The sequence below is a fragment of the Amblyraja radiata genome, chromosome 31 (assembly GCF_010909765.2).
Source record: "Amblyraja radiata isolate CabotCenter1 chromosome 31, sAmbRad1.1.pri, whole genome shotgun sequence".
Classification (NCBI taxonomy): Eukaryota; Metazoa; Chordata; class Chondrichthyes; order Rajiformes; family Rajidae; genus Amblyraja; species Amblyraja radiata.
Window position 1 is genome coordinate 11,735,107 of NC_045986.1, and position 26,759 is coordinate 11,761,865.

Genomic DNA, 26,759 nt, shown 5'->3' on the forward strand with positions numbered 1-26,759 from the left:
GAGTCCATGTTCGCTGAAGATGGCAGCACAGGTAGATAGTGGTATTGAAGGCATATGGTATGCTTGCCTTCATTGCTGGGGGGCATTGAGTACAAGAGTCAGGAAGTCGTGTTGCAGCTCTACAATACACTGGTCAGGCTGTATTTGAAGTTGGATAAACTTGCATTGCTTTCTCCAGAACACCTGAGGTTGAGGGGAGACTTGATAAAAGCATAAAGAATTATGAGAGGCATGGTTTAATGGTTAGAGTAGGCAGACAGACAGACATCCCAGGGTGGCAATGTTCAACACTAGAGGGCATAACTATAATGTGAGAGGGGGAATGTTTAAAGGAGATGTGCAGGGCAAGTTTTTTTACACAATGGTGGGGACCTGGAACGCATTGCCTGGGGTGGTGATGGAGGCTGATTTAATTGTGGGGTTTAAGAGCCACAACCAGCTCTTTGGCAGCCAGACAACCCAATGGATGGAGAGAGGCATCACCCCAGACGAATGCCTCGCTACTGGCCACGATCAACCTCGGGCTGTCTGGAAAACACTGAACCACCTGCGGTTCGCGAAGGACGCTGCAAGGTGTCCATGAAAAAATGGAAAATAACAACTTCGTGCGTGTGCGTGTGCGTGTGTGTGAGATGGAAGACATCATGAGATGTAGCCAAGCCCCACAATGTACCGAAGATTACCTGGTCAAACCAAATGCCGCTGCGCTCGCCTGCGCCAACCACCGGAAAGACATGATATAGAAGATGGCCGGACACGAGGAAGGAAGAGCCATTTAAATAGGCGTGGAATAGCGGGATATAGATCATATACAGGCAGATCAGATTAAATTAACGGCATCAAGTACCTCACAAACATTGAGGGCCGAAGGGCCTTTCCTTTGCTGTATTGTTCTATATCTCCGTTACTGACTTTGATTCCAGATTTCATGGCATGAATTGTAATTTTCTCACTACGTTGTAGGATTTGTTTCAATCTCCAGACTAGCATTCCAGACACAATAAACCCAGCGTTCCAAAACCAATTTGGAATAGGGGAATGTTGAGGGAGAGAGTGGGATGAAGACTAGGGTCTTTGAGCACAACAGTCAAATTGGCGGTGGAGACAAGGGGCTGCAGATGCTGGAATCTTTCATAGAACACCAAGTGCTGGAGGAACTCAGCGAGTCAGGTAGCCTCTGGATAGGTGATGGATAGGTGGATTAGGACCCTTCTTCAAATTGGCTGTGCTTGTTGTGAGATTTCTCCTGTCACCTACAGTCACTTCTGGGTGAATGTGGAAATAAGGAACTGCAGATGCAGGTTTCGAAAGAAAGGGACTGGAAAAGTGCTGGAGTAACTCGGTGTCGGGCAGCATCTCTGGAGCAAGTGGATAGGTGTGTTTTGGGTTGGCCCTCCGAGTCTGAAACACCCTGTTGTGCAGGCTTTAAGCATTGTCATGAGTGTTTTATTGTCCTATGTCTCACATGTGCAAAAAGACAAAATCAATGTCTCCAGGTCTATGCAGTTCAGAGATTATTTAACGGTTGTAGTTTAAGAAGGAACTGCAGATGCTGGAAAATCGAAAGGTAGACAAAAGTGCTGGAGAAACTCAGCGGGTGAGGCAGCATCTATGGAGCGAAGGAAATAGGCAATGTTTTTGGCCGAAACCCTTCTTCAGAGTGAAGAAGGGTTTCGGCCTGAAACGTTGCCTATTTCCTTTGCTCCATAGATGCTACCTCACCCGCTGAGTTTCTTCAACAGTTTTGTCTACCTTGGAGGTTGTAGTGTTTAGTTGTAGCCTAATGACTGTTGGGGGGAACCTGTTTCTGAACCTGGACGTTAGTTTTCAGGCTTGTATATCATCTTCCCGATGATATGTGTGTGGCTAGGGTGGTGTGGGTCTCTGATGATGCCGGCTGCCTTGTTGAGACAGCGACTCTGGTAAATCCCTTTGATGGTGGGAAGGTGAGTACCCGTGATGGACTGGGCAGTGTTCATCACTTTCTTCTTCGCTTCAATGCCAAACAAGGCCGTGATGCAACGGTTGGGTACTGAGACTGCGATGAGGCTAAGACTTTTGCCTCCATCACAGTGAGGAGGTGTTTGGTGAACTCACTGTGGTGGATGTTAATTTGTGTTTATTGTGTTTTGTTATTATTACATGTATGGCTGCAGGCAACAGCATTTCGTTCAGACCGAAAGGTCTGAATGACAAATAAAGGATTCAATTCAACATGAAGCATGGTGACATTTGACTGTCAGAAGGCAGCCTAGCTTACTGCTGCTAATTGCAGCCTTATCTGGCAGTGCAGGATGTAGTGCGAAATGACACGTGTTCATATGATTAAACATTGTCTTTAAGGATCTTCCAAAGAGGTTTATAGCCAGAAATACTTCCAAAAAGTGGCCACTTGTGCATTGTGAGAAGTGGCAGTCCATTTGTTCTCAGCAAACAGAAAGGTGATAATGAGCAGATAATCTATTTTAGTGATGTTGACCAAAGCATAAACACTAACTAGGATATCCAGGATGACTTTATTGATTGTCTTGAGTGTTGTAGGATCCACTTGGGACTCAATATTTTAATTCTCTTTTGATTAATTAAAGCCTAGTATAGACCCAAGTTTAGAAAGTGTAAAGAGATCGGCAGGATTCAATTTGTAATAATGTTGTAGTTGATTATGTAGAGAAGTGGGGATGTCAATATACAAACACATGACCAACTGAATGAAGAATGCATTGCTTTATAAAAATAAAATGAGTACACTGACTATTTTGGTATTGCTTCAGTATTGTCATGTGTATCAAGATACAGTGAAAATTCTTTGTTTGCATCTTATCCAGTTAAATCATACCATAAAAAGCTGGAGTAATTCAACAGGTCAGGCAACATCTCAAGAGAAGGAATGGGTGGCGTTTCAGGTCGAGAAGGGTCTCCACCCGAAATGTCACCCATTTCTTCTCTCCAGAGATTCTGCCTGTCCTGCTGAGTTACTCCAGCTTTTTGTGTTTATCTTCGGTTTAAACCAGCATCTGCAGTTCCTTCCTACATAAATCATACCAGACATGAGTGCATTCAAGCTGTACACAAGTACAATGTGTAGGTTCATAACCTTCACAGGTTAGTTTGGGAACAGCTCCATCCAAGACTGCAAGAAATTGCAGCGAAATGTGCACGCAGCCCAGACCATCACACAAACCAACCTCCCTTCCATTGACTCCATTTATACCTCGCACTGCCTCGGCAAGACCAGTAGCATAATTTTTTATTTTTTTAAATATTTTTATTAGAAGTAGTGTACAATAATATAAAACATGAATAACATATTACATTTCATGTACAACTTCTTATTTTAAATTTAATAGTGAAAAAGAAGAGTAAGAAAAGCAAGAAATAGAGAGAAAGAGAATATTATATAAAGTAGTAATATTGTTAATTTGTGAAAAAATAGGAAAAAAAGAGCCCATAAGGCCGTATATCCCGAAAGAGAAAACAAGAAGGTGATGTGAAATAAGAAAAAAAAAGAATAGAGAAGAAAAGAAGAGAAATTGAAAGGGATATACCTACTTGGTATCCTTACCCACCCCTCACCCGGTTCTGAAACAGTTAATTTCTAAGGTTGTGTTGCACCACATGCTTGTAATAAGTCGATAAAGGGAGACCAAAACTTTAAGAATTGGTCTGATTTGCCTGATACGACGAATCTCATATCTTCAAGATGTAACATTTCCGACGTGAAATCCACATTTTGAGCGTTGGTGTGGGTGCATTTTTCCAGAATTTAAGTATGTTTTTTTTGCCGTTATTAAGCCACAATTAAGTAGACATTTTTGAAATGCAGTCAGCTTACATCCGTCTTCCATTGATCAGAAGATAATCAGTTCACCAGTAGCATAATTAAAGGACGTTATTTTAGAAAGGAGATGAGGAGGAATTTCTTTAGTCAGAGGGTGGTGAATCTGGAATTCTTTGCCACAGAAGGCTATGGAGGCAGTCAGTGGATATATTTAAGACAGATATGGATAGATTCTTGATTAGTACAGGTGTCAGAGGTTATGGGGAAAAGGCAGGAAAATAGTGTTAGGAGGGGGAGGTGATTGAATGGCAGAGCGGACATGATGGGCTGAAAGGCCTAATTCTACTCCTATCATTATGATATTCATGGACGAGTCGCACCCTGGCCACTCCCTCTTCTCCCCTCTCCCATCAGGCAAGAGGTACAGAAGTGTGAAAACGCACACCTCCAAAATCAGGGACAGTTTCTTCCCAGCTATTATCAGGCAACTGAACTTGGGGAGAAAGCAGAAATGGGGTACTGATTTTGGATGATCAGCCATGACATATGTGTGGAAAAGGTTGCCACCCCTCCTCCCCTCACCTTAAACCCATGTCCTCTGATTCTTGATTCCCCTACTCTGGCTGAAAGACTGCACATTCACCCTTTCTATTCACTGTGTCCATCCCAGTAATTCAGTTGATGCAGTTCCGAGGAAGAATTCCAGGGAGAGGGCATTCTTTATCTCCACGTTAAATAAAATACATATTATTCTGAAACTGCTCCACCTTTTAAATACCAGCACAAGGATAACATTGTTGCAGCATCTACCCACAATCTTGTACATCATGTAATGCATGAAGAAGGGTTCCAACCCGAAACGCTACCTGTTCCTTTTTTCCAGGGATGGTGGGTGTATGGAACAAGCTGCCAGAGGAGGTAGTTGAGGCCTAGAATATCCCAAATTTAAGAAACAGTTAGACAGGTACTTGGATAGGACAAGTTTGGAGGGATATGGACCAGGTGGGACTAGTGTAGCTGGGACATTGTTGGCCGGTATGGGCAAGTTGGGCCGAAGGGCCTGTTTCCACACTCCATCACTCGATGAGTAACTCGCTGGGCCATTTCAGGAGGTAATCACTTTGCTGTTAGTTGTGGACTTTGGAGACCATTGTGAATTCTCACAGCAATTCATTAGTTACTAGCTTTTCATTCTAGATTTATTTAAAAATAGGCAAATTACTTTTGCCTAAACTAATACCAGGCCTTCTGCAGGGATAATCTCAGAGAAATAATCTTCTGTTAAAGCTACTAATTGAGTGGTCACATGTAATGGAACAAGTTGTTTCATTCTTTCAAATTCCCAATTATGTACAATCTTAATCCTTGGGTTTCAGATGGAATTAGGCAAATGCTTAGACTTGTTTGTGGAGGAAAGGTTGACCTGATTAAAGTGAAGCAGATAGCAAACTCGAATCAGCTGTTCACTTCATTTTAACGGGCTGCTGCAACTTCACAATGTTGATCTTTTCCACTATGAACAAAAGGTCCTTTATTTAGACGTTGGCTGTGGTTCAGTGGGCGCAGTCCAAACATTGTCCCTTAGTCATTGCTGACACATTCCCGATGATTATCACACTGCTCTTGTAAGAGCCTGCCTTGTCTGAATTGGATGCCGTCTCTCCAAGATTAGAACAGTGACTATCTGTCGAGAGTAGCCCTGGGATATCACAAGACTGTGAGAGGCATTGGGCCAGGTTGTCAAAATGGCCGCCTGCCCGCCCTTGACCCCACTGGTTCTGCCACACTCCCAACTGAGTTCAGCAAGGTATCCTACAGCACAATGTCCTCCACGCTACTCAATATTCATTGGCGATTCGTGGGGGCAAGGGGAAGGAGGGATGTCAACTGACCATGCCGATGAAATGTATAGGAAGGAACGCTGGAGTAACTCAGTTGGTCAGACAGTATCCCTGGAGAAATGGAATAAGTGATGTCTTGGGTTGAGACCCTTTGTGTCAGAGTGATGCAGCTTGGAAACGAGCCCTTCGGCCCAACATGTCCATACTGGCCAACATGTCCCAGCTACACTGTCCCACCTGCCTGCGTTTGGTCCATATCCCTTCAAGTCCTATCCATGTACCTGTCTAACTGTTTCTTAAACGTTGGGATAGTCCCAGCCTTAACTACCTCCTTTGGCAGCTTGTTCCATGCACCCACCACCCTATGTGTGGAAAAGGTCACCCCTCAGATTCCTATTAAATCTTTCCCCCATCACCTTAAACCTATATTCTCCGGTCCTCGATTCACCAATTCTGGGCAAGAGACTCTGTGCATCTCCCCCTCTTCAGATTGAGAGTCAGGGGAAAGGAAGACCAGAGATATGGACAGTAATGTATAGGGATATAGAACAAATGAATGAAAGATATGCAAAAAGTGTAAAGATGATAAATGAAATGATGGATTGTTAGCTGTGGGCTCGGTGTTAAATGAGTTCTACAGATAATGAAACTCACCAGGACTCCAGCTTTTCATGACCATGTTGATGATGTTACTTCCCTGGTTTCACATGTGGTTGCCATGGAAACCCTTTATCCCTTGGCTGTGTCCCCTTGGAGAGTGCCGTGGCCTTGTGCTGGCTCACCCCCTTCACAATAAAACGCAGCTGCGAAACATCGCTCTGCTTCCATCCTCTGGGATGAAGATGGAACTAGGGATAATGTTGTGGGTTTCAATGTTGGGCGGCACAGTGGCGTAACTGGTAGAACAGCTCACTCATGGCGCCAGAGACACAGGTTCGATCCTGACCTCGGGTGCTGTCTGTGTGCAGTTTGCATATTCGCTCCAGGATCGTGTGGGTTTCCTCCAGGTGCTCCTGTTTCCCCCCCCCCCCTACATCCCAGAGACGTGTAGGTTTTTAGTTTCTAAATTGCTCTTAGTGTGTACGGAGTGGATGAGAAAGTAGGACGACATAGAACTACTATGAGCTGGTGATCGATGTGTCTGTGTGGAGTCAGTGGGCCGAAGGGCCTGTTTCCATGCTGTATCTTTTAATCAGTTAAATTTTTAACATCCAAGTCAACCTAATAATAGAAGTAATACAGAGGCATTGTTATGGGTTGACATGTGGCATCTGCTAGCCAGGAACAAACGTCACCCATTCTTTCTCTCCTGAGATGCTGCCTGTCCCGCTGAGTTTTTGTCTATCTTCAGTGTAAACCAGCATCTGCAGTGCCTTCCCACACAAGGTTAAGAGCCCGCAGTTAACCCCGAAAAGCTGTGGGATGGATGACCTCCAACCTCTGGCCTTGGGTCAAAGGATGAACCAGTAAATGCTCCTGAATCAATCAATGGCAAGCAAGAATGATTTGGTTTGATTCAATCGTTGAAAGGCATTGTTGGTGTTCTAGGCAATAGACAATAGGTGCAGGAGGAGGCCATTCGGCCCTTCGAGCCAGCACCGCCATTCAATGTGATCATGGCTGATCATCCACAATCAGTACCCTGCAGGATGGAATTGTTAGGAAGGAACTTTGACTCCCTGTTATTGACTCCCAATCATAAAATCATAAGTGATAGTCATGGATATGGGCCATTCAGCCCATCAAGTCTACTCCGCCATTCAATCATGGCTGATTTATCTCTCCCTCCTAACCCCATTCTCCTGCCTTCTCCCATAACCTCCGACACCCGTACTAATCAAGAATCAATCTATCTCTGCCACTGACTTTGCCTCCACAGCAAAGAATTCCACCCTCGGACTAAAGAAATTCCTCCTCATCTCCTTCCTAAAAGAACGTCCTTTAATTCTGAGGCTATGACCTCTGGTCCTGGACTCTCCCACTAGTGGAAACATCCTCTCCACATCCACTCTATCCAAGCCTAGCTTTTCCTTTGGAGATGAAGGCATGTCAATTTTGGAGGTAGTAGTTGTTATTGTTGATCAACCTGTTGAAAGTAGTTCTTGGCTGAAACCTATTTTCCATGGATTGAAATAAACACCGTGGAGAGCCAGAGTGATTATTCCCTGGGTCACAGCACCGGGAGGTGAAGCCTCCCAGAGGTAGTTCTCCCCTTCTGTGCAAGAGCATGTTTGTCCTCGCCACCTGCTGTTATGTTCCCAGCACACAGGACTGCACAGGGTGATGTACGGCAGAGAAACAAACCATTTAATCCATCCACACAAACACACTTCTGGAGGAACCCAGCAGATCAGGCAGCATTTGTGGAGGGAAATAGATAGATGACTTTTTGGACTGGACAGAGGTCCTGACCTGGTAGCAGTAGTAGTATATAAAATTACATGAGGTATAGATAGAGTAGACATTCAGGACCACCTTCTGGAAAGGCCAAGAACTAGATGCAGGAAAAATGTTCCCCATGTTGGGGGAAGTCCAGAACCAGCGGTCACGGTTTAAGAAGGTGAGGAAATTTTTTTTTTACCCAGAGAGTTGTAAACCTGTGAAATTCTTTGCCACAGAAGGCAGTGGAGGCCAATTCACTGGATGTTTTCAAGAGAGTTAGATTTAGCTCTTGGGGCTAAAGGAATCAAGGGATTATGGGGGGAAAAAGCCAGAAGCGGGTACTGATTTTGGACGATCAGCCAGATTCCCCACCACTTATTGGGTGAAGAGGTTTCCTTTGACCTTGCTATTGGAAACATAAAAGCTAATTGTATTTCTTCAGAAGCCAATTGACCTGCTGAGTTTTTCTTGCATTTCCTGCTTTTATCTCAATTTACCAGCATCTATAGTATTTTAAAAAAAATGATTGTTGGATTTCTCGATTACCCCCCTTTCCTGTCACTCAGTGGGACTGACTCTTTCTCTCTGTGACCATGAGTATTTATGGCTGGGTTTGGTTTGGTCCACCCTAGCCTGTTGTGTTTGAGTATATGTAAAGATGAAGTTTGGAAACGAGCTCTTCAGCCCCCCCGAGTCCACACTGAACACCGATCACCCTTTCACACCAGTTCTGTCTTATCCCACGTTCTCACGCACTCTCTACACACTAGAAGCAATTTACAGAGGTCGGTTAACCTACAAACCCGCCCGTCTTTGGCATGTGGGAGGAAACCGGAGTACCATGAGGAAACCCACACGGTCACCGGGAAAACGTGCAAACTCCACACAGATAGCACCCGAGGTCAGGATCGAACCCAGGTCTCTGGCTACCAGCTGCGCCACTCTGCCTCCCTGTTATTTTTCTTTAACCCTCTCTCCTACTGCCTCATTAACTGCAGCATATCAGGATGCAGTCATTACCCATACCGACTGTCAGTTTTACTGAACTCATCCCATTCATCTCTTCCCACGCCAAGCAAATTACTTCATCCTGTTCAAGAATGATCAGTGCTCATGAAAACGAGGTGTGATGATACAACTTGGCTAACCCACGTGTTTTGAATTAATTTTAATTTGCTCTAGTCAAAAACTAATCCGTTTAGTAAGATCCGTATGAATAAATCCGTATGATGGATGGATGGCTCTCTTGAATGGCAAGCATGTTACTTGGGCCTCTGATACACTATGTAATGGAAATACAATACAAGGATACACTCCAAATGCTGGAATCTGGAACAAAGCACCAAGTGCTGGAGGAACTCAATGGGTTCCAACCCAAAACCTCTCCCCATTCATCCCTTCCACAGATGCTGCCTGACCCGCTGAGTTCCTCCAGCACTTTGCTTTTCTGTGCATTTAATGGAAGATTGTTTGACTTGGAAAGGAGTTAGTGTCTCCAAGGTTCTTGTGGAAAGGCATCTGGTTGCTCACCCGCACTCTGGACGCCCTGGTCCATATGTGATGAGTCTAAAGAAGGATCCAGACACAAAACGTCACCTATCCATGTTCTCCAGAGATGATGTTTCATTAGGAGCTGTAGAAGTGAAAGTTGGCTAAAAATGTTGGAGTAACTTAGCCGGTTAGGCAGCATCCCTGGAGGATAAGTAATGTATTGGGTTGGGACCCTGCATCAGGCTGACATCCCAGCATCTCCACTCTGATGAGCGTAAAGAGTATGAAGATGATTCCCAACCCGAAATGTCATCTATCCATGTTCTCCTGGGATGCTGCCTGACCCGTTGAGTTACTCCAGCACTTGGTGTCTTTCCTCGGTAAACCAGCAGTTCCTTGTTTCTCCAAAGTTCTTGATCTGTCTGCAGACATATGTTCTTCACTGCGCACCGAAACCTCCCTTCAGTGGAAATGATGTGTCGTTTATCTTTCTGTTTCTCAGCATGAAGCCTTGTCAGAGTATCGCCCGATCCTCACCAGCAGTTCCAGTCACCACGCCAGGTCTTCCATTGCCGATCGCAAGCTGACCCTGATACCCATCATATTCATCTTCCTGAGAATGTGGAGCACGGTGAGGTTTATACTGACGCTCTGCAACTCCGATGCTGTGCAGAATCGAATCCTGGTGATGCTACATGTAAGTATGTTGGTCCCCACCAGCACCGTGCTTCTTGTATGATATGCAATATTATCTTTTGCAGTCATTTTCTTTCCACCATCTTGGAAATTTTGTACGTCATTTATGCATAATTTCTGCTTTTGCGTGTTAGAAACGGAGAAAGTCGATGCAGGAGTAGGCCATTCGGCCCTTCAAGCCATTCAATATGATCATGACTGATCATCCAAAATCAGTACCCTGTTCCTGCTTTCTCCCCATATCCCTCGATTCTGTTATCCCTAAGAGCTATATCGAACTCTCTTTTGAATACACATAGTGAATTGGCCTCCACTGCCTTCTGTGACAGAGAATTCCACAGATTCACAACTCTCTGGGTGAAAACATTTTTCCTCATCTCAGTCCTATATGGTCTACCCCTTATTCTTAAACTGTGACCCCTGGTTCTGGACTCCCCAAACATCAGGAACATTTTCCCTGCGCCTAGCCTGTCCAATCCCTTAAGAATTGTATATGTTTCTATGATGCCCTCTCATCCTTCTAAATTCCAGTGAATATAAGCCCAGTCGACCCATTCTTTCATCATATGACAGTCCCGCAATCCCGGGAATTAACCTTGTGAACTTACACTGCACTCCCTCAATAGCAAGAATGTCCTTCCCCAAATTAGGAGACCAAAACTGCACGCAATACTCCAGGTGCGGTCTCACCAGGGCCCTGTACAACTGCAGTAGGACATCCTTGCTCTTGTACTCAAATCCTTTTGTTATGAAAGCCAACATGCCATTTGTTTTCTTCATTGCCTGCTGTACCTGCATGGTTACTTTCAGTTGTGTTATATGTGTCTATGTGCCTGTGTTGCTGCTGCAAGCAAGATTGTCATTGTAACTGTACCTCACCGCACTTGTGCATGTAACAGCACAACTCTTGACCATGAACATGTTCTATTTGTAGGTGAACAGGTAAATACCTCATTTAAAAAGAAAAGACAAGTTTGGGGCAACTTTTTAACGGAGAGATTGTGTGCCTAGAATGCGCTGTCGGGGGGCGGAGACAGATACAATAGTGGCGGTGAATAGACTGTTAGATAGGCACATGGATCTGAAGAAGGGTCTCGACCTGAAACGTCACCCAGTCCTTCTCTCCAGAGATGCTGCCTGTCCCGCTGAGTAACTCCAGCGTTTTGTGTCTATCGGGTAATGAAGGGTATGGATCAGGCCCAGGCAGAGATTAGTTTAATGGCATCATGTTTGGCACGGATATTGTGGGCCGAAGGGCCTGTTCCTGTGCTGGGTTGTTATGTTTTCCCGGTGAGAGTTGTGTCCCTGGATCGGTTAGACTGAGCATCGGCTGTTTATCAGTAAGTGAACAGTGAAGGCTGGAGCTTCTGTTGTGGTAGCGTGGATTACAGAGCAGTCATTCTGGGCTTGTCCTGCCATTAGTTGCCTGAGGTAGCGTTGTGAGTCACATGCACTTCCCACGAGTGCTCTGTCAACAAAGATGGACAAAAAAAAAAAAAATTTGGTATAAATTCATGTGATGTTCGCCAGAGAGTGTTTATTTTCTTCCTGTGTGTATAGGGAGTGGACGGGAAAGTGGAATAACATAGAACTCGTGATCGATGATCGGCGTGGGCTCGGTGACCAAAGGGCCTGTTTCCATACTGCATCCTTAAACTAAACACTGGGCTGGGTGAAGGGGCAGAGCGTGGGCAGTGGGTCAAGCTGAACTATTGCTTGTCAGTTAGACTTCCATTTATGCAGCATCTATGGGGTATTGCAATGCACAATGCAACAAATGATTTTCAAACAGCAGCCATTGTTGGATGCAAGGCGTGAGGCTGCTGGCAGTGGCTGGGAAACTGCAGTGTACAGAACCCGTAATGTAATGATTGCGGCTGTATATTTCTGCACAGCATCCTGACCATTTTGTTTATCTCTCTCTGTTTTCCACCCACCAGGGGATAGGAAACACCTTCCAGGGTGCTGCCAATTGCATTATCTTCGTCCTCTGCACCGAAGCCTTTCGGTCGCGGCTAGTGTCTGGTCTCTGCGGCTGCTGCAAGGGTGACCCCGATCCTGTGCCCCGCAAGGCCATGCTGAACCAATGCGAGGAGGTGCAGCCGTGATTGCCTGCTCGCAAACCCCCGCACAATAACACTCTCCAAGGGCGCTGGAGCAGTCCGACTTTCAACGGCTTCAACGAAGACTGGGGCACAACATATGCTGCACTTTCGTGGTGAGGAGGGCGTTGTCTAGTTTGCCTGGCTCTGCTGATGCAGGATGGATGTTTTGATGGTGCTTACAATGGAATGCCCTGGCAATGCTCAGTTCACCAGCCGTGCAGACAATTGGACAACAAGGAGTTTCCAGAACCACAGTGCCTGCTACTCCATTCAAAATCAGCTCTGCTGTCATAAAATTGAAGTATTGCTTTCTGTAAAGAAACTTTCAATGCACCATTTATGCTTCCTCCTTCCTTTCCCTCTCCCTCTCACTCTTTCTTTTCTCTCTCACTCTCCCTTCTATTCGTGCTTCCCCTCCACCTTTATCCTTCTGGTCCTCCTCTCCCCTTTTGTCTCCCTTTCTCTCTTGCTCTCCTTCTCCCCTCTGACTCCCTCCCCCTCTCCTCTCTCGCACTCCTATTCTTTCTCTCCCTCTCGATCTCTCTCTCTCTCTTGCTCTCCCCATTTTCTCCTCTCTCCCCACCCCTCTCTTCCTCCCCACCCCATCCCAAATCAATCCCATATCACACTGGTGTGGGCGCTGTGATTCCTGTCAGCATCTACTACTAGTTATTCTGGTAAATGCTGGTTACTGGGGTTATGCAGCTGGCTGTGATTCCCAGTTCATCTTAACTGGTTTAGAAGTTACTAATCTGCTTTCTTAGTCCTGGATTTGAACTTCCTCGTCTCTTGGCTCCTGCCAGAATCCCGGGCAAAAATTTGACAATGTTATCAGTTGCGCCTCCTTGTTCAACACTAGTTTCTCTCTAAAGCTATTGTGGGATGCTGGGTGGAGCTGTGTTACAGTACGTCTGATTCGACTTCCGGCAGTTCATTAATAACAAGAGACTGGAGGAAGTTGTGGCTGACAATTTCCTGTCCATAGTGTCAATACTGAAACAAGATGCTTTACACACTTTGAAATTATCTTCCTAAAGCATTTCCCCATCTCGATTGTTTTTATTTTTTAAATTATGTTTGATTTATTTTCTACCCTCGCAGCTTTCGGCTTCAGGCAAATGCTCAATGTTCAATTTATCTTGCCTTAAAGCAATAACAAGTAAACCAATCGCGTTTGCCTTAATCAAAGATCTTCATTAATCCAAGATTTTTTTGCCTGCAAAACCACTTTGAGCAGTTGTCTTTTCATCTAATGCTGACGGATCCAGCCACTTTCTTTGGAAGTATTTAATGACGTATTTCAGTTGTCCTTGTGGCAATGTGAAACAACATCCACGGATGTAGATGGAGAGGAGAGGGCAAATAGATTTTAGCAAGGCATTGAATATGATCAGGTTCTGGGAGCTTGAGTTGCATAGACATGACCACTACCAAATGGTGGAAACTAACATGCTTTTGCCCAATTTGCTTTGAATTGAACAGGGAGCATTGGCTGCAACATGGATCCTCTTCAGAGATAGACACAAAGTGCTGGAGTAACTCAGCGAGTCAGGCAACATCTCTGGAGAGAGAGGACTGGTGACGTTTTGGGTCGGGACCCTTCTTCAGACCTTCATCACCCACCCAAACGTTTTTTTTTCTCCAGAGATGCTGCCTGACCTGCTGCGATGCCCCAGCACATTGTGTCTATCTTCGGTGTAAACCAGCATCTGCAGTTCCTTGCGACACATGGATCCACTTCAGCGATTTATAATCTGAAATGATGTTCACAGTAATTGGACCTAAATTTAGTGAGCAAGATTGGTCCATCTCAACTCATTGTTCATTCTGACTTTGTACAAGGAAAACTCCTTTTACATTTAATCAAATCCTTTTATTTAGTTTTATTCTTATGCACTATGTGGGTCTTTGTACAATTGGTGTGAAAGTCAATAGACTGTCAATAGCGACACACCATTGTGGTGACAAGTTATTTGCTTTGGGTTTCCTGCTGAGTAAGGGAAATAGACAGGACATCCTGACTATCAGTTACCTTACCACTCATTAGCTAACAGCCTTTGTTCCCTGGAAAATAGTCTAGTGGTTCACACTTGTATTAAGTGACATTTGATCCTCAAACAAGTATTACACACTGCCATAGGTAAACCCTTAAGCTCATCTAGGCTATTCTGTTACATATTTCATTAAAAGGATTTTGTAAGTGGTTTTTCTAAAATTGTGTAACCTGTTATTACACCTGAATGTAGCACTGAGCAGGTGATTCAACATACTTTGTAAATCCAGGCCTATTTTCTCAATAGGTTTGAGCATAGATTTTGTTTATATGGCAGAAGTATGTAATGTCTTTGTCAACAGTAATAAAGTATTTTTGCTAGACTGTCTTCAATTTGGGTTAGTAAAACATCACAGCACTACAAAGGTTTTTGTTTTTTTTAATGATAAACTTGCTTTTTTTTTAGACCACCTTGTTAACTACCTTAATAAAGACAATGTCTACAGTATCTCCTGCCTTACTTTCATCAATCTTGGTCACCTCCTCAAAAAATACAATGCCATGCTGACTATCCCTAATTAGCTGCTATCTGTACTGCCTATGTACTTTAGTTGCAAAAAATTCCATGGCGCAGCGGTAGAGTTGCTGCCTTGCAGCACCAGAGACCCCGATTTGATCCCAACTGCAGTCTGTACGGAGTTTGTACGTTCTCCCTGTGACCCCGTGTGGGTTTTCTCTGAGATCTTCGGTTTCTTCCCACACTCCAAAGACGTGCAGGTTTGTAGGTTAATTGGCTTGGGTGTAAGTGTAAATTGTCCCTGCTGTGTTGTGTGTCCCATAACATCTAATGCCCCCTCTTAGCACTGACCTGCTTCACATTATCCCTGTTCCCCTCCCTGAACTCGCAACTTCTACATCCATCTCCTTGGTGAATACAAATGAGAAGTCTTCATTTAGAACCTCACCAACATTCCATGGTTCCACATAAAATACACCTTTGTACCTTAAAGGGACCCTCTCTTTCCCTGGCTACTCCCTTGCACCTGATATAATGTATTGGATTTCTCTTTAATCTTACTTGCTAAGAATATGTCATGGTCCCTTTTTGCCCTTAATATCATTAAATTCATGCTGCACGATCTATATTTCTCAAAGGACTAATTTGCCTACACCTCTCATATGTTTCAAAAGTCAAGCATTTAATTGTCATATGTACCTACAACAGATCAATGAAATCCTTACTTGCAGCAGCATAACAGATCTGTAAACACAATATATAATTAAATAACCCAAATATGTCTTTAGTGCAACCAAGACAGTCGATAGTTCATAGTTTGGTTGGTGAATTGTGTTCAAGAGCCTGATGTTTGTTGGGAAGAACCTGTTCTAGAATGTCTCCTTTTTTTCCTGATCAAACATCTCTTCTTTGTCACTCAAGGTTTCCTCAAATGAGTAGAGGTGTGAAAACAGGCCCTTCGGCCCAACTTGCTCACACCGGCCAACATGTCGCAGCGACACTAGTCCCAACTGCCTGCGACTTGGCCCATCGCCCTCTAAATCTATTCTATCCATATACCTGTCCAAATGTCTCTTTAAACATTCTGATTGTACCTGCCTCCACCACATTCTCTGGCAGCTCGGTCCATACACCCACCTCCCTTCTGCTACTGAATTCTTTATAACTCTCTTTTAAAAGACTGAATGTTTGTCACTTTACCAGCAAACACCTAGCCTTGAATCGACTTTTGCCAGGTCCTCGCTAGCATTGTTGAGATCAGCCTTCCCCCAATACTTGCTGACCCGCTGAGTTACTCCGGCAATTTGTGCTTATAATAGAAACTGTTAGTGCCACCAGGAGAGTGGCCTTGTGTTTAAGAAGGAACTTCAGAGGCTGGAAAATCGAAGGTAGACAAAAATGTTGGAGAAACTCAGCGGGTGAGGCAGCATCTATGGAGCGAAGGAAACTGGCAACATTTCAGGTTGAGACCCTTCTTCAGGCTGATGTGAGGGTGGGGTGGGGGGGGGGGACGGGAAGATGAAAGGAAGAGGCAGAGACAGTGGGCTGAGGGAGAGCTGGGAAAGGGGAGGAGAAAGCAGGGACTACCTGAAATTAGAGAAGTCAATGTTCATACTGTAAACTGCCCAAGCGAAATGGCAGGCGTGCCTTTTAATTAAGACTGCCTAGCGCTGTCAGCCATCTGTTCCGTGTAGCTGCAGGATGCGAGTGTGTGGTCATGTTGAGAGCCAAGGGTGTGTCACTAGTATCTCCTCAAAGCTGAAAGCTCTGGGTGGGATGTTCATTAATAGGCAGAGACAGATCACAGATTTCATTGACCTTTCGAGCAGCTAGACTTCCAACAGCACACGGGCGGCCACCCACCGTGGGAGTCGGTGCCGGCATTTACAGGACCGAGGGGGGGATGAAAGGGAAAGTGGAGCCAAGGCTGGGCTCCACCCGCCTCGCTGCCAGTGGAGCATCAGAGGAGGCCATCAACATTCAACATCAAAGCTGCTTGAACCAGCAGCTTCCCGCAGAGCTTGGTGCGTTTGTATCTAACTTAAAAAGAGGCAGTGCTGGAGTAACTCAGCGGGTCAGGCAGCATTCCTGCAGAACACGCATAGGTGACGTTTTGGGTCGAGACCCTTCTTCAGCCTAATTGTGGGCGGAGGGGACAAAGCGAGAAGAGAGGAGGGGCAGGACAAAGCTTGACAGACTGCATAATTTCCTCAAGGTATGTCTACTTTGGAAAAACGTCTCCTCCTCTCCCTGACGAGAGTTCTGCGACACCCTCTCTCGCTGCTCCCCCTCTGTGGTTCCTCCTGCAATCTTTTCTGCATATCTTTCATTAATTAGTTCTATATCTCTCGTTTCCCTTTCCCATGGCTCCCAGTCTGAAGACCCAAAACGCCACCTATTCCTTTTCTCCAGAGATGCTGTCTGACCCGCTGTTACCCCAGATTTTTGTGTCTATCTTAGGTAACAGGTGAACACAGGCAAGGGGGAGATGGACAAAGACCAGAGGTGGAAAAATAGGTGTGAGACAAAAGGATGGGAGAGTTGCAAAGGCAGAGGGGGGAGGTAGAGGTGGGTCTCATCAGTGACAATGATGAGTCGGCGTACAGGATGGAGGTGGAGCTGCTCACAGGATGGTGCAAATCCCACAACCACATTCTCAACGTGGGAAAAATGAAGGAGATGGTGGTTGACTTCAGGAGGGCGGGAAAACAACACCATACACCTCTGCACATCGATGGAGCTGATGTGGAAAGGATCAGCAGCGTGAAGTTCCTAGGACTCCACCCGTCAGATGACCTGACGTCCCCGACCAACACCACAGCACTGGTCAAGAGAGCCCAGCAGTGACTACACCCTCTCCGAAGACTACGGAAAGCAGGTCTCCCCACTACACACCTACGAACTTTTTATAGGGGGACAATCGAGAGCACATTAACCTACGGCATCACTTCCTGGTTCGGGAGCTGCAAGGCGTACGAACGGCACCAACTAGACAGGATTGTGAAGACCGCCAGCAGGATTATTGGTGCTCCACTCCCTTTCCTGCTGGACATCTACAGGAAGAGATGTATCAGCAGAGCCATCTCCATCATCAAAGACCCCTACCACCCATCGCATCACATATTCTCCATCCTGCCATCTGGGAAGAGGTACAGGAGCATTAGCTGCAAAACCAGCAGGATGCTCCTCAGCTACTTCCCGCAGGCTATAAGACTGATAAATGGACTTTGCCCCCTGCCAAAGTATCGCGCACCAACCACCAACCTGAACACACTGCAGCAGAGCCACTGTCGTGCCGCTGCTGATCGGAACGCCTGTTGATGTTTAGTAGAGAGTAGAGTGTTTAATTTGTTCATGGTATATGTATTTTTATTTCTATTTATTTTTTACTGCACACTAAATGGACACTGGTTGAGCAACATTTTTTTGTTTCCTCTGGGTATGTGAGTACTCAGGAAAATGACAATAAAGATATACTACTACTAGAGATAGGGGCACAGGGGAGTGGGTGGGGAGGAAGAAATGTGGATGTGAGGGAGGAAGGGGAGGGAAGGGTTAAGAGATGGTTATCTAAATTTTGAAGGATTCAATGTCCATACTGTTGGGTTGTAAGCTATCCGAGCGGAATATGAGCACCGTTCCTCCAGTATGCTTGTGTCCTCATTCTGGCACTCACTCAAGCTATCACTTGCCAGGTTTGGTCCTGCCTCTCCTCTCTGTTCCAGCTTTCTGCCCCTACTACCGACAGTTCCTCCCATTTATTACAATCAGTCTCCAGAAGGGACCTGACCCAAAATGTTGCCTGCCCTGGTACGCAGCAAATACGCCGAGTTACTCCTGCACTTTGTGTTTTGATCAAGATTCCAGCATCTGCAGTTCCGTGAGTCTGTGTTCAGGTTGGTTTATTGTCACGTGTACCGAGGTACAGCGAAAAACCTTTGTTATCTGTCAACTAGTCAGCAGAAAGACAATACATGATTACAATCGAGCCTTTTACAGTGCCTAGATACATAAGGGAATAATGTTTAGTGCAAGGTAAAGGCAGATCAAGAAAAATCCGAGGGGCACTAAAGAGGTAGATAGTAGTTCAGCACTGCTCTCTGGTTGTGGTAGGATGGTTCAGTTGCCTGGTAACAGCTGGGAAGAAACTGTCCCAGAATCTGGAGGCGTGCGTTTTCAAACTTTTATACATTTTGCCTGATAGGAGAGGGGAGAAGAGGGAGTGACTCGTCCTTGATGATGCTGCTGGCCTTGCCGAGGCAGCGTGAGGTGTGAATTGAGCCAATGGAACGGAGGTTGGTTTGTGTCAAGGCCTTGGTTGGTTTTGCCAGCAGAACCCCCACCCGAATGTTGTTTCTTTGGTGACATAATGGAGATGACGACAACCCTGAGGGAGTGCGGAAACTGAGTGGAGTTCACAAAAAATCCCAACCAGATTCAGAATCTGATTGAGAAACAGCTAACACACAAGTGCAGGATGTAGTCATGAAGGCTAATGGAATTTTGGCCCTTATTTCAAGTGGAATGGAGTATAAAAATAGGAAAGTTACTGTAACTGAGCAAAATACTCAAGAGCCCCTGGAGAGGAAAAAGGAAATGTATTTTGTTGAAGGCTGTTTGCAGACGATTTGCTGAAGTGCTTTCCTACAAAGTTTGTTAAAATGTCCACATCATATCTGCCTCACCCACCATCCTTGGCAGCATTTTCCAGGCACCCACCACTCTCGGGTTTAAAAAAAACTGCCCACACCACCATTAAACATCCCCCCCCCCTCTCATCTTAAAGCTATGCCCTCTCGTCTTTGGCATTTCCATGCTGGAGAAAAGGATCTGAATGTCTATCCTATCTCTGCCTCTCATAATTTTGTATAATTCTATCAGTTCTTCTTTCAAACCACCGACGCTCCAGAGAAACAATCCAACAATCCAAGTTTGTCCAAGCTCTCCTTCCAGTTGATACTCACTAATCCAGGCAGAATTTTGATAAACCACTTGGGACGACAGATGGCACAATGGGCTAAGTGTTCGGCTGGCAACCGGAAGGTAGCCGGTTCGAATCCCGCTTGGAGTGCATACTGTCGTTGTGTCCTTAGGCAAGACACTTCACCCACCTTTGCCTGTGTGTGAATGTGTGTGAATGTGTGTGAGTGATTGGTGGTGGTCGGAGGGGCCGTAGGCGCAGAATGGCAGCCACGCTTCCGTCAGTCTGCCCCAGGGCAGCTGTGGCTACAGAAGTAGCTTACCACTACCGAGTGTGACTGAGGAGTGAATGAATAATGCGATGTAAAGCGCCTTGAGTATTAGAAAGGCGCTATATAAATCCCATCCATTATTATTATTATTACTTCAAAGCCTCCACATCCTTCCTAAAATGGGGCGATCAGAACTGCACACAAAGTGTGAATTAAAATTGGATGTACCAATCCCAACTCCACCTGATCGGGGTCAATCGCAATCCAATCTGTCTCCAAAAACAAAGACACAAAGTGGGTCAGGCAGCATCTTTGGAGAACATGGATAGGTGACGTTTCCGATCGAGACCCTACTTCGGACTGATTCAGAGAGAAGTTTGGATGAGTTTATTGGAACATGTACCGAAGTACAATTAAAAGCTTTTTGTTGCGTGCCAAACCAGACAGCGTAAAGACAATACATACAGGATTACAATCGAGCCATCCACTGTGTACTGATACACGATAAAGGGAATAAAGTGCAAGATAAAGTCAAGTAAAGATAGTCCGAGGGTCTCCAATGAGGTAGAAGGGTCCCGACCTTCAAAGTTCTCCAGAGATGCTGCCTGACCCACTGAGTTGCTCCAGCACTTTGTATCCTTTTAAAAAAAATAAATCAGCATCTGCAGTTCCTTGTTTCTACAATCTATATCCGAGTATTTACAAATATTTCATTCCCACCTGAGGGTATTGGCAGAAAAGTGGGAGGAAACAACTTCCTGCACACGAGTTGGTAATGGTCAAGAACAGAAGATGCACACAAATGGTTCTGACCTGGATAAAATAGAACAGAATGCATCATCAGAATGGACCCTAATGCAAGTTGTGAAGGTGGGCAGGTTGGGCTCAGATCAGGTGGCAAGGGGCGAAGGTCAAAGCCCTGTATCTCACTCTCAGTCCTGATGCAATTGTCCTGTTCAACACCCTCGATGTGCAACACAAAGGCCATTAGATAGCAAGATAGCAACATGGAAACAGGCCCATCGGGCCTACCAAAACCATGCGGACTGTCACTCACCCATTGTCCTTATTCTCATCCATTTTCAATTCACCACAGATATTACCACTCACCTGCACACTAGGGGCAATTTACCGAGGGCCAATTAGCCTACAAACCCGCACGTCTTCTGGGGTGAGGGGAGAATCCAGGGCACTCGGTGGAAACCCACGCAGTCATAGGGAGAACGTGCAAACTCCCCATAGACAGCTGAGGTCAGGATTGAATCTGGGTTTTTGGCACCGGGAGGTAGTGCCTCTACAAGCTGTGCTACTGTGACAGCTGGTAGAACTGCTGTCTCACAGCACAGGAGACCCAGGTTCGATCCTGATTACAGGTGCTGTCCGTGTGGAGTTTGCACGTTCTCCCTGTGACTGTGTGGGTTTTCTCCGGGCAACCTGGTTTCCCCCCACACCCCAAAGACGTGCAAGTTTGTAGGTTAATTGGCCTTTGTAAATTGCCCCTAATGTATAAGATGTGGATAGAAAGTGGAATAACGGAACTAGTGTGAACGGGTGATTGATAGGTCAAGGTGGGCCTGGTGTGCCCATGTGTCTGTTTCCATGCTGTATCCTTCAATTCTGTTCAATTATTCCACATCCAGGTCATCCTAAAATAATACAGGAACACTAACAAATGTATAAATAACCAAAGAGGTCCTCTAATATTAATTGCCTCTGAATGGGTGATAGGATGAAATGCATGCGAGGCAGTCATACGTCACAGGCGCAGGCCCTTCAGCCTATCATGTCCATGCCGGACAACCAGTACCCATTGTTACTAACCCCATTTACCAACACTTGGTCCAGAGTCGTCTATGACTTGGAGATTCAACGTCTTGTTTCATTATTTTTTAAATGTTGTGAGTGTTTCTGCCTCCACCACCCCCTCAGGCAGTGCAGCACATGTTCCAACTACCCTGAGGGCAAAAAGATTCCTCCTCAGATCCCCACCAATCCCTTACTACTTATCCTAAACTAGTTCACAGATACGGCGCGGAAACGATCCATCCGGCCGTCCCACCGAATACACTCCGACCAGCGACCACCCCTGCACTGGCACTATCCTACTCACTACGGACAATTTACAGAGGGCCAATTAACTTACAAACCTGCACGTCTTTGGGATGTGGGAGGAAACTGGAGCATCCGGAGAAAACCCTCGAGGTCACAGAGAGAACGTGCAAACTCCGTACAGACAGTATCAAACCCGGGTTTCTGACGCTGTAAAGCAGCAACTCTACCGCTGCGCCACCGTGCCACCCACGAGTCACCTCAGCGCAGGATTACACTAACCGGTCCAAGATTCGCTAATCTTATGCACCAAATACGTCCAAGTTTCAGGTAGATTTTTGTGCTCTATAGAAACAACCTGTCTGAACAGCACAAGGCACCTGCACCATGTTAAAAATAAGAGCCAAGGTGCTGGAGTAACTCAGCGGGTCAGGCAGCATCTCGGGGGAACATGGATAGGTCACGTCTTGGGTCGGGGTCCCTTCTTCAGATCAGTCTGAAGAAGGGTCCCAACCTGAAACAGCACCTATCCATGTTTTCCCGAGATGCTGCCTGACCGGTTGAATTACTCCAGCACTTACTGTCTATTTTGGTAAACCAGCATCTGCAGTTCCTTGTGCCTCTGTTGTTGTTCCAACAGGTCCCATTGTGTCTTGAATTGGTGTAGTAGTGCCCTCTGCTGGAATGTGTAAGCATGTGGATCCCGGGCCGTAACAGGAACCCTGCAACTGAATACTGTAATCAGCAAATACACACAGTCAGACTCGAATGAACAGGAAAATATAAGAGAGAGATTGATTTATTCCGGGCTTCTCATGGACTAAATGGACTAAAATGTTTTAAGAGTGAGGAGCTGGAAAAGTATGGTCCCTGTGGAAATCTAATGTATGATGTATTCAAGAGAGAGTTAGATTTAGCTCTTAGGGCTAACGGAATCAAGGGATATGGGGAGAAAGCAGGAACAGGGTACTGATTTTGGATGATCAGCCATGATCATATTGAATGGCGGTGCTGGCTCGAAGGACCGAATGGCCTACTCCTGCACCTATTTTCTATGTTTCTATGTTAAACATAGGCTCCCATAAACAGCAACATCACAGTGAGAAAAAGCACTCACAAAGTGCTGGAGTAACTCAGCAGGTCAGGCAGCATCTCTGAAGGACATGGATAGGTAATGTTTCAGGTCTCGACCCTGATTCGGACAGAATATTGTTTCGAGCACTGTATTTTAATCAGTGTGGAAGGATTAGTGATTTTAAAGCTTCCTGTGCACAGCTCTGAGTCGCCAATAACCTAGTGACATCTCCTTGTAAGGTCAATGTCAATGGCTAGAAGGCATGGATTGAAGGTGAGGGGATGTGTGGGGCAAGTGAGTAGTGGGTATCTGGAACACGCTGCCGGGGGTGGTGGTGGAGGCTGATATGATAGTGCCGTTTATTGAGGTTTTTGGATAGGCACATGGATATGCAGGGAATGGAGGGATATGGATCGCAGGGGAGATGAGTTTAACATGGCATCATGTTCGGCACAGACATACGGGTAGTGGGCCGAAGGGCCTGTTCCTATTCTAACCAGTGCATTTAATTAACTAGTGGGGTCAAGGAAAGAGCGTTCACGTTGTGGCCCTGTTTCCACCAATCTTTCCACCACCACGCACCAGAAGCACAAGACAGACACCATTGCATGCACATACTGAAAAGTGTGTTCAGATCTGGCTGAACAGCTTCTAATCCTGCGTGTGGACTCGACAAGAAGAAGAATTAACCAGCGCTTGTTGAGTCCATCGCTATGTGGATTACAGAGCTTTCACTGTTGTACTTATTGTCCTGGTTTATTGTTATTTGGTGGCTTTTAATTGTACATGTTGCCGCATAAAGTGATATGCGCATGGAATGATATGCTGGCTGGGACCCCTTACCTCCTTGCATGGCCCTAGGAGAGGCAAAAGAAAAACTCGGGGGGGACCGGATGAATGAAATCCATAGGTCCCTATAAGTGGCAACACAAGTAGATAGAGTGATAGGGAAGGCAAATGGTTTGCTTGCCTTCATCAGTGGGGTCACTGAGTACAAGAGTCAGCAAGTTATGTGGCAGCGTTTTAGGACTTGGGTTAGGCTGCGTTTGGAGTGTTGTGTGCAGTTAAGTCACCCCGTCACAGGAAGGATGTGAAGGCTTTGGAAAGGGTGCAGAGCAGGTTTACCAGAATGCTGCCTGGATTAGAGGTCATTGGTTATGAGAGGTTGAACAAACTCGGATTGGAACATCAGAGGCTGAGGAGAGAACTGACAGTATGTACATTTATGAGAGGCATAGATAGAATAGAGAGTCAGGACCTTCTTCCTAGGGTGATAATGTCAAAGACAGGAGGGCGTAGATTTAAGGCATAGGAGATGTGCAGGGCAAGTTTTTTACACTGAGAGTGATGGATACATGGAATTTGCTGCCAGGGGTGGTAGTGGAGGGAGATACAGTAGTGATATTTAAAAGGCTTTTGGATAGGCATGTGGATATGAAGGGAATGGTGATATATAGATCACGTGCGGGCAGAGAAGATTAGTTTCCCGTGGCATCATGTATTGTATTGTATTGTATTGTATTCAAATTTATTGTCATTGTCTCAGTTAGAGACAACAAAATGAATTTCCCTTACAGGCAGTATCATAAAAATAAAAATAAATAAATAATAATAAATAATAAAACATATTAAAAATAAAATAGAATTTAAAAAAAAGCACAAACAGTGAAAGTCCACGACACAACATAACACAGTGGCACCAAGGTGAGGAAGGCACCATAGTCCAGCCAGCCTCCACTCCGTTCTTCCCAGATGTTCACTCGTGGTCGAGGCCTTCCTAGCACCCGCAGTCGCCGCCCTGGGTGGCCCGATGTTCAAGCCCTCACGCCGGGCTGGTGGAACGCCGATGCCGAACCCTGACGGTGAACATCCTCCTCAGCGGCCCGGGCCAAAGGGCCTGCTCCTGTCCTGTACTGCTCGATGTTCTATAAATAAAAATCCTGTAAACCAGTTGGTGGAACGCATTTGGGGAGATGGTATGGATGACATGGTACTTATCTTATAAAGTGGTTGAGATGCTGGGAGCACACTTGCTTTTAAATTTAATTTGATCGAGCATGTGGTGAACACAAAGCCCTGTAGAGACGACACTCTTCCCTTCTCTGCCATAATTCCCATGCAATGTGTTCTTCAGCGTGGTAGTCTCCTGGGAGTGTGATTGACTGTGACATAAATACCACTTCCCATCAGAGAACGCACGCCATTGAATGAGTCACACTCCAAACCACGTCAACACAAGCGTAACAGTTGTTCCTTCTTCACTGAGTCACCAAACAACCCAGAGCCCCATGCCACAAGTTGTTATTTTATAGTTGACTGCAACAATTCCAACACATTTAATCCCTGAGTGTATCTGGGATGAGATTGTTTGATATTAACTCTGTGTTCAAAAATGTTCCCTCGACTGACTTGTCATCCCTCACTCAAGTGAATACAAATACTTCAAGCACTCAATACTTTTTTTTTGTGAAGATTGAATTTCAAGTCAAGTCAAGTCACATTTATTTATATAAACACATTTAAAAAACAACTCTCGTTGGCCAAAGTGCTTTACATTTGTTATAAGAATAGTATAAACAAATAAACTACATACATGTAGCCCTCGCTCAGTGGACGTCAGGAAAGGCTTGGGAGTATAGATCAGTTTTTAGTCTTGACTTAAAATAGTCGATGGAGGGGGCAGTTCTGATGGGAAGGGGGATGCTGTTCCACAGTCTAGGAGCTGCAACCGCAAAGGCGCGTTCGCCCCTGAGCTTATGCCTAGACCGTGGGATATTCAGCAACCCCAAGTCGGTCGATCTGAGGGGCCTGGAGGTGGAGTGGTGGGTGAGAAGACTTTTAATGTAGGAGGGGGCAAGCCCATTGAGGGCTTTGTAGACATGGAGGAGGGTCTTGAAATGTATACGGAACCGCACAGGGAGCCAGTGGAGAGAGGCCAGGATCGGGGTGATGTGGTCTCTTTTTCAGGTGCCCGAATGTGAATGTGAATGTGAATGTGAATGTGAAAGTGAATGTGAATGTGTCCCTATCTATTTTAGTGAAAAGCGTGCATAAGTCTGAAGATCTGTCCTGGGCCCAGCATAATGATCCAAACACAAAGAAAGCCCTTCAACGCCCTTCTTCCTTTGAAACTTGAGGAGATTCAGTATGTTGGCGAATAGTCTCTTGAACCTCTACAGGTCCTTATACACTCACAACTGTGCAGCCAAATATGAATCCAACTCAGTTTACAAGTTTGTAGATGACACCACCATAGTGGGCCGCATATCAAGTGGGCCGCATATCAAGTGGGCCGCATATCAAATAAAGACGAGACGCAGTACAAAAGGAAGATTGAGAACCTCGTAGCCTGAAGACAAGACAGCAATCTCTCCCTCAACGTTAGCAAGACAAAGAAAGTTGTGATTAACTTCAGAAAGCAAAGCAGTACACACACTCACCGATACATTGATGGTGTTGAAGTAGAGACGGTCAAATGTTTCAAGTTCTCAGGAATAAATATCGCTGGCAATTTATCCTGGACTAGCCGCGTTGAAGCCATGGCCAAGAAAGCACACAAACACCTCTGCCTTCTTGTTTAAGAAGGAACTGCAGATGCTGGAAAATCAAAGGTAGACAAAAGTGCTGGAGAAACTCAGCG

The 26,759-nt window shown here is 45.5% G+C and overlaps 1 protein-coding gene across 1 annotated transcript in view; it reads left to right on the plus strand.

The window, feature by feature from the left end:
- Window positions 1–12,350, plus strand: part of gpr157 (G protein-coupled receptor 157) — a 30,398-nt gene extending 18,048 nt beyond the window's left edge. Inside the window, exons 3-4 of the mRNA XM_033047939.1 lie at window positions 9,995–10,189; window positions 12,129–12,350. Coding sequence (XP_032903830.1) covers window positions 9,995–10,189; window positions 12,129–12,296 — 363 coding nt within the window. The 3' untranslated portion in view covers window positions 12,297–12,350. The remainder of the gene's footprint in view (window positions 1–9,994; window positions 10,190–12,128) is intronic.
- The last annotated feature ends 14,409 nt before the right edge of the window (window positions 12,351–26,759 follow it).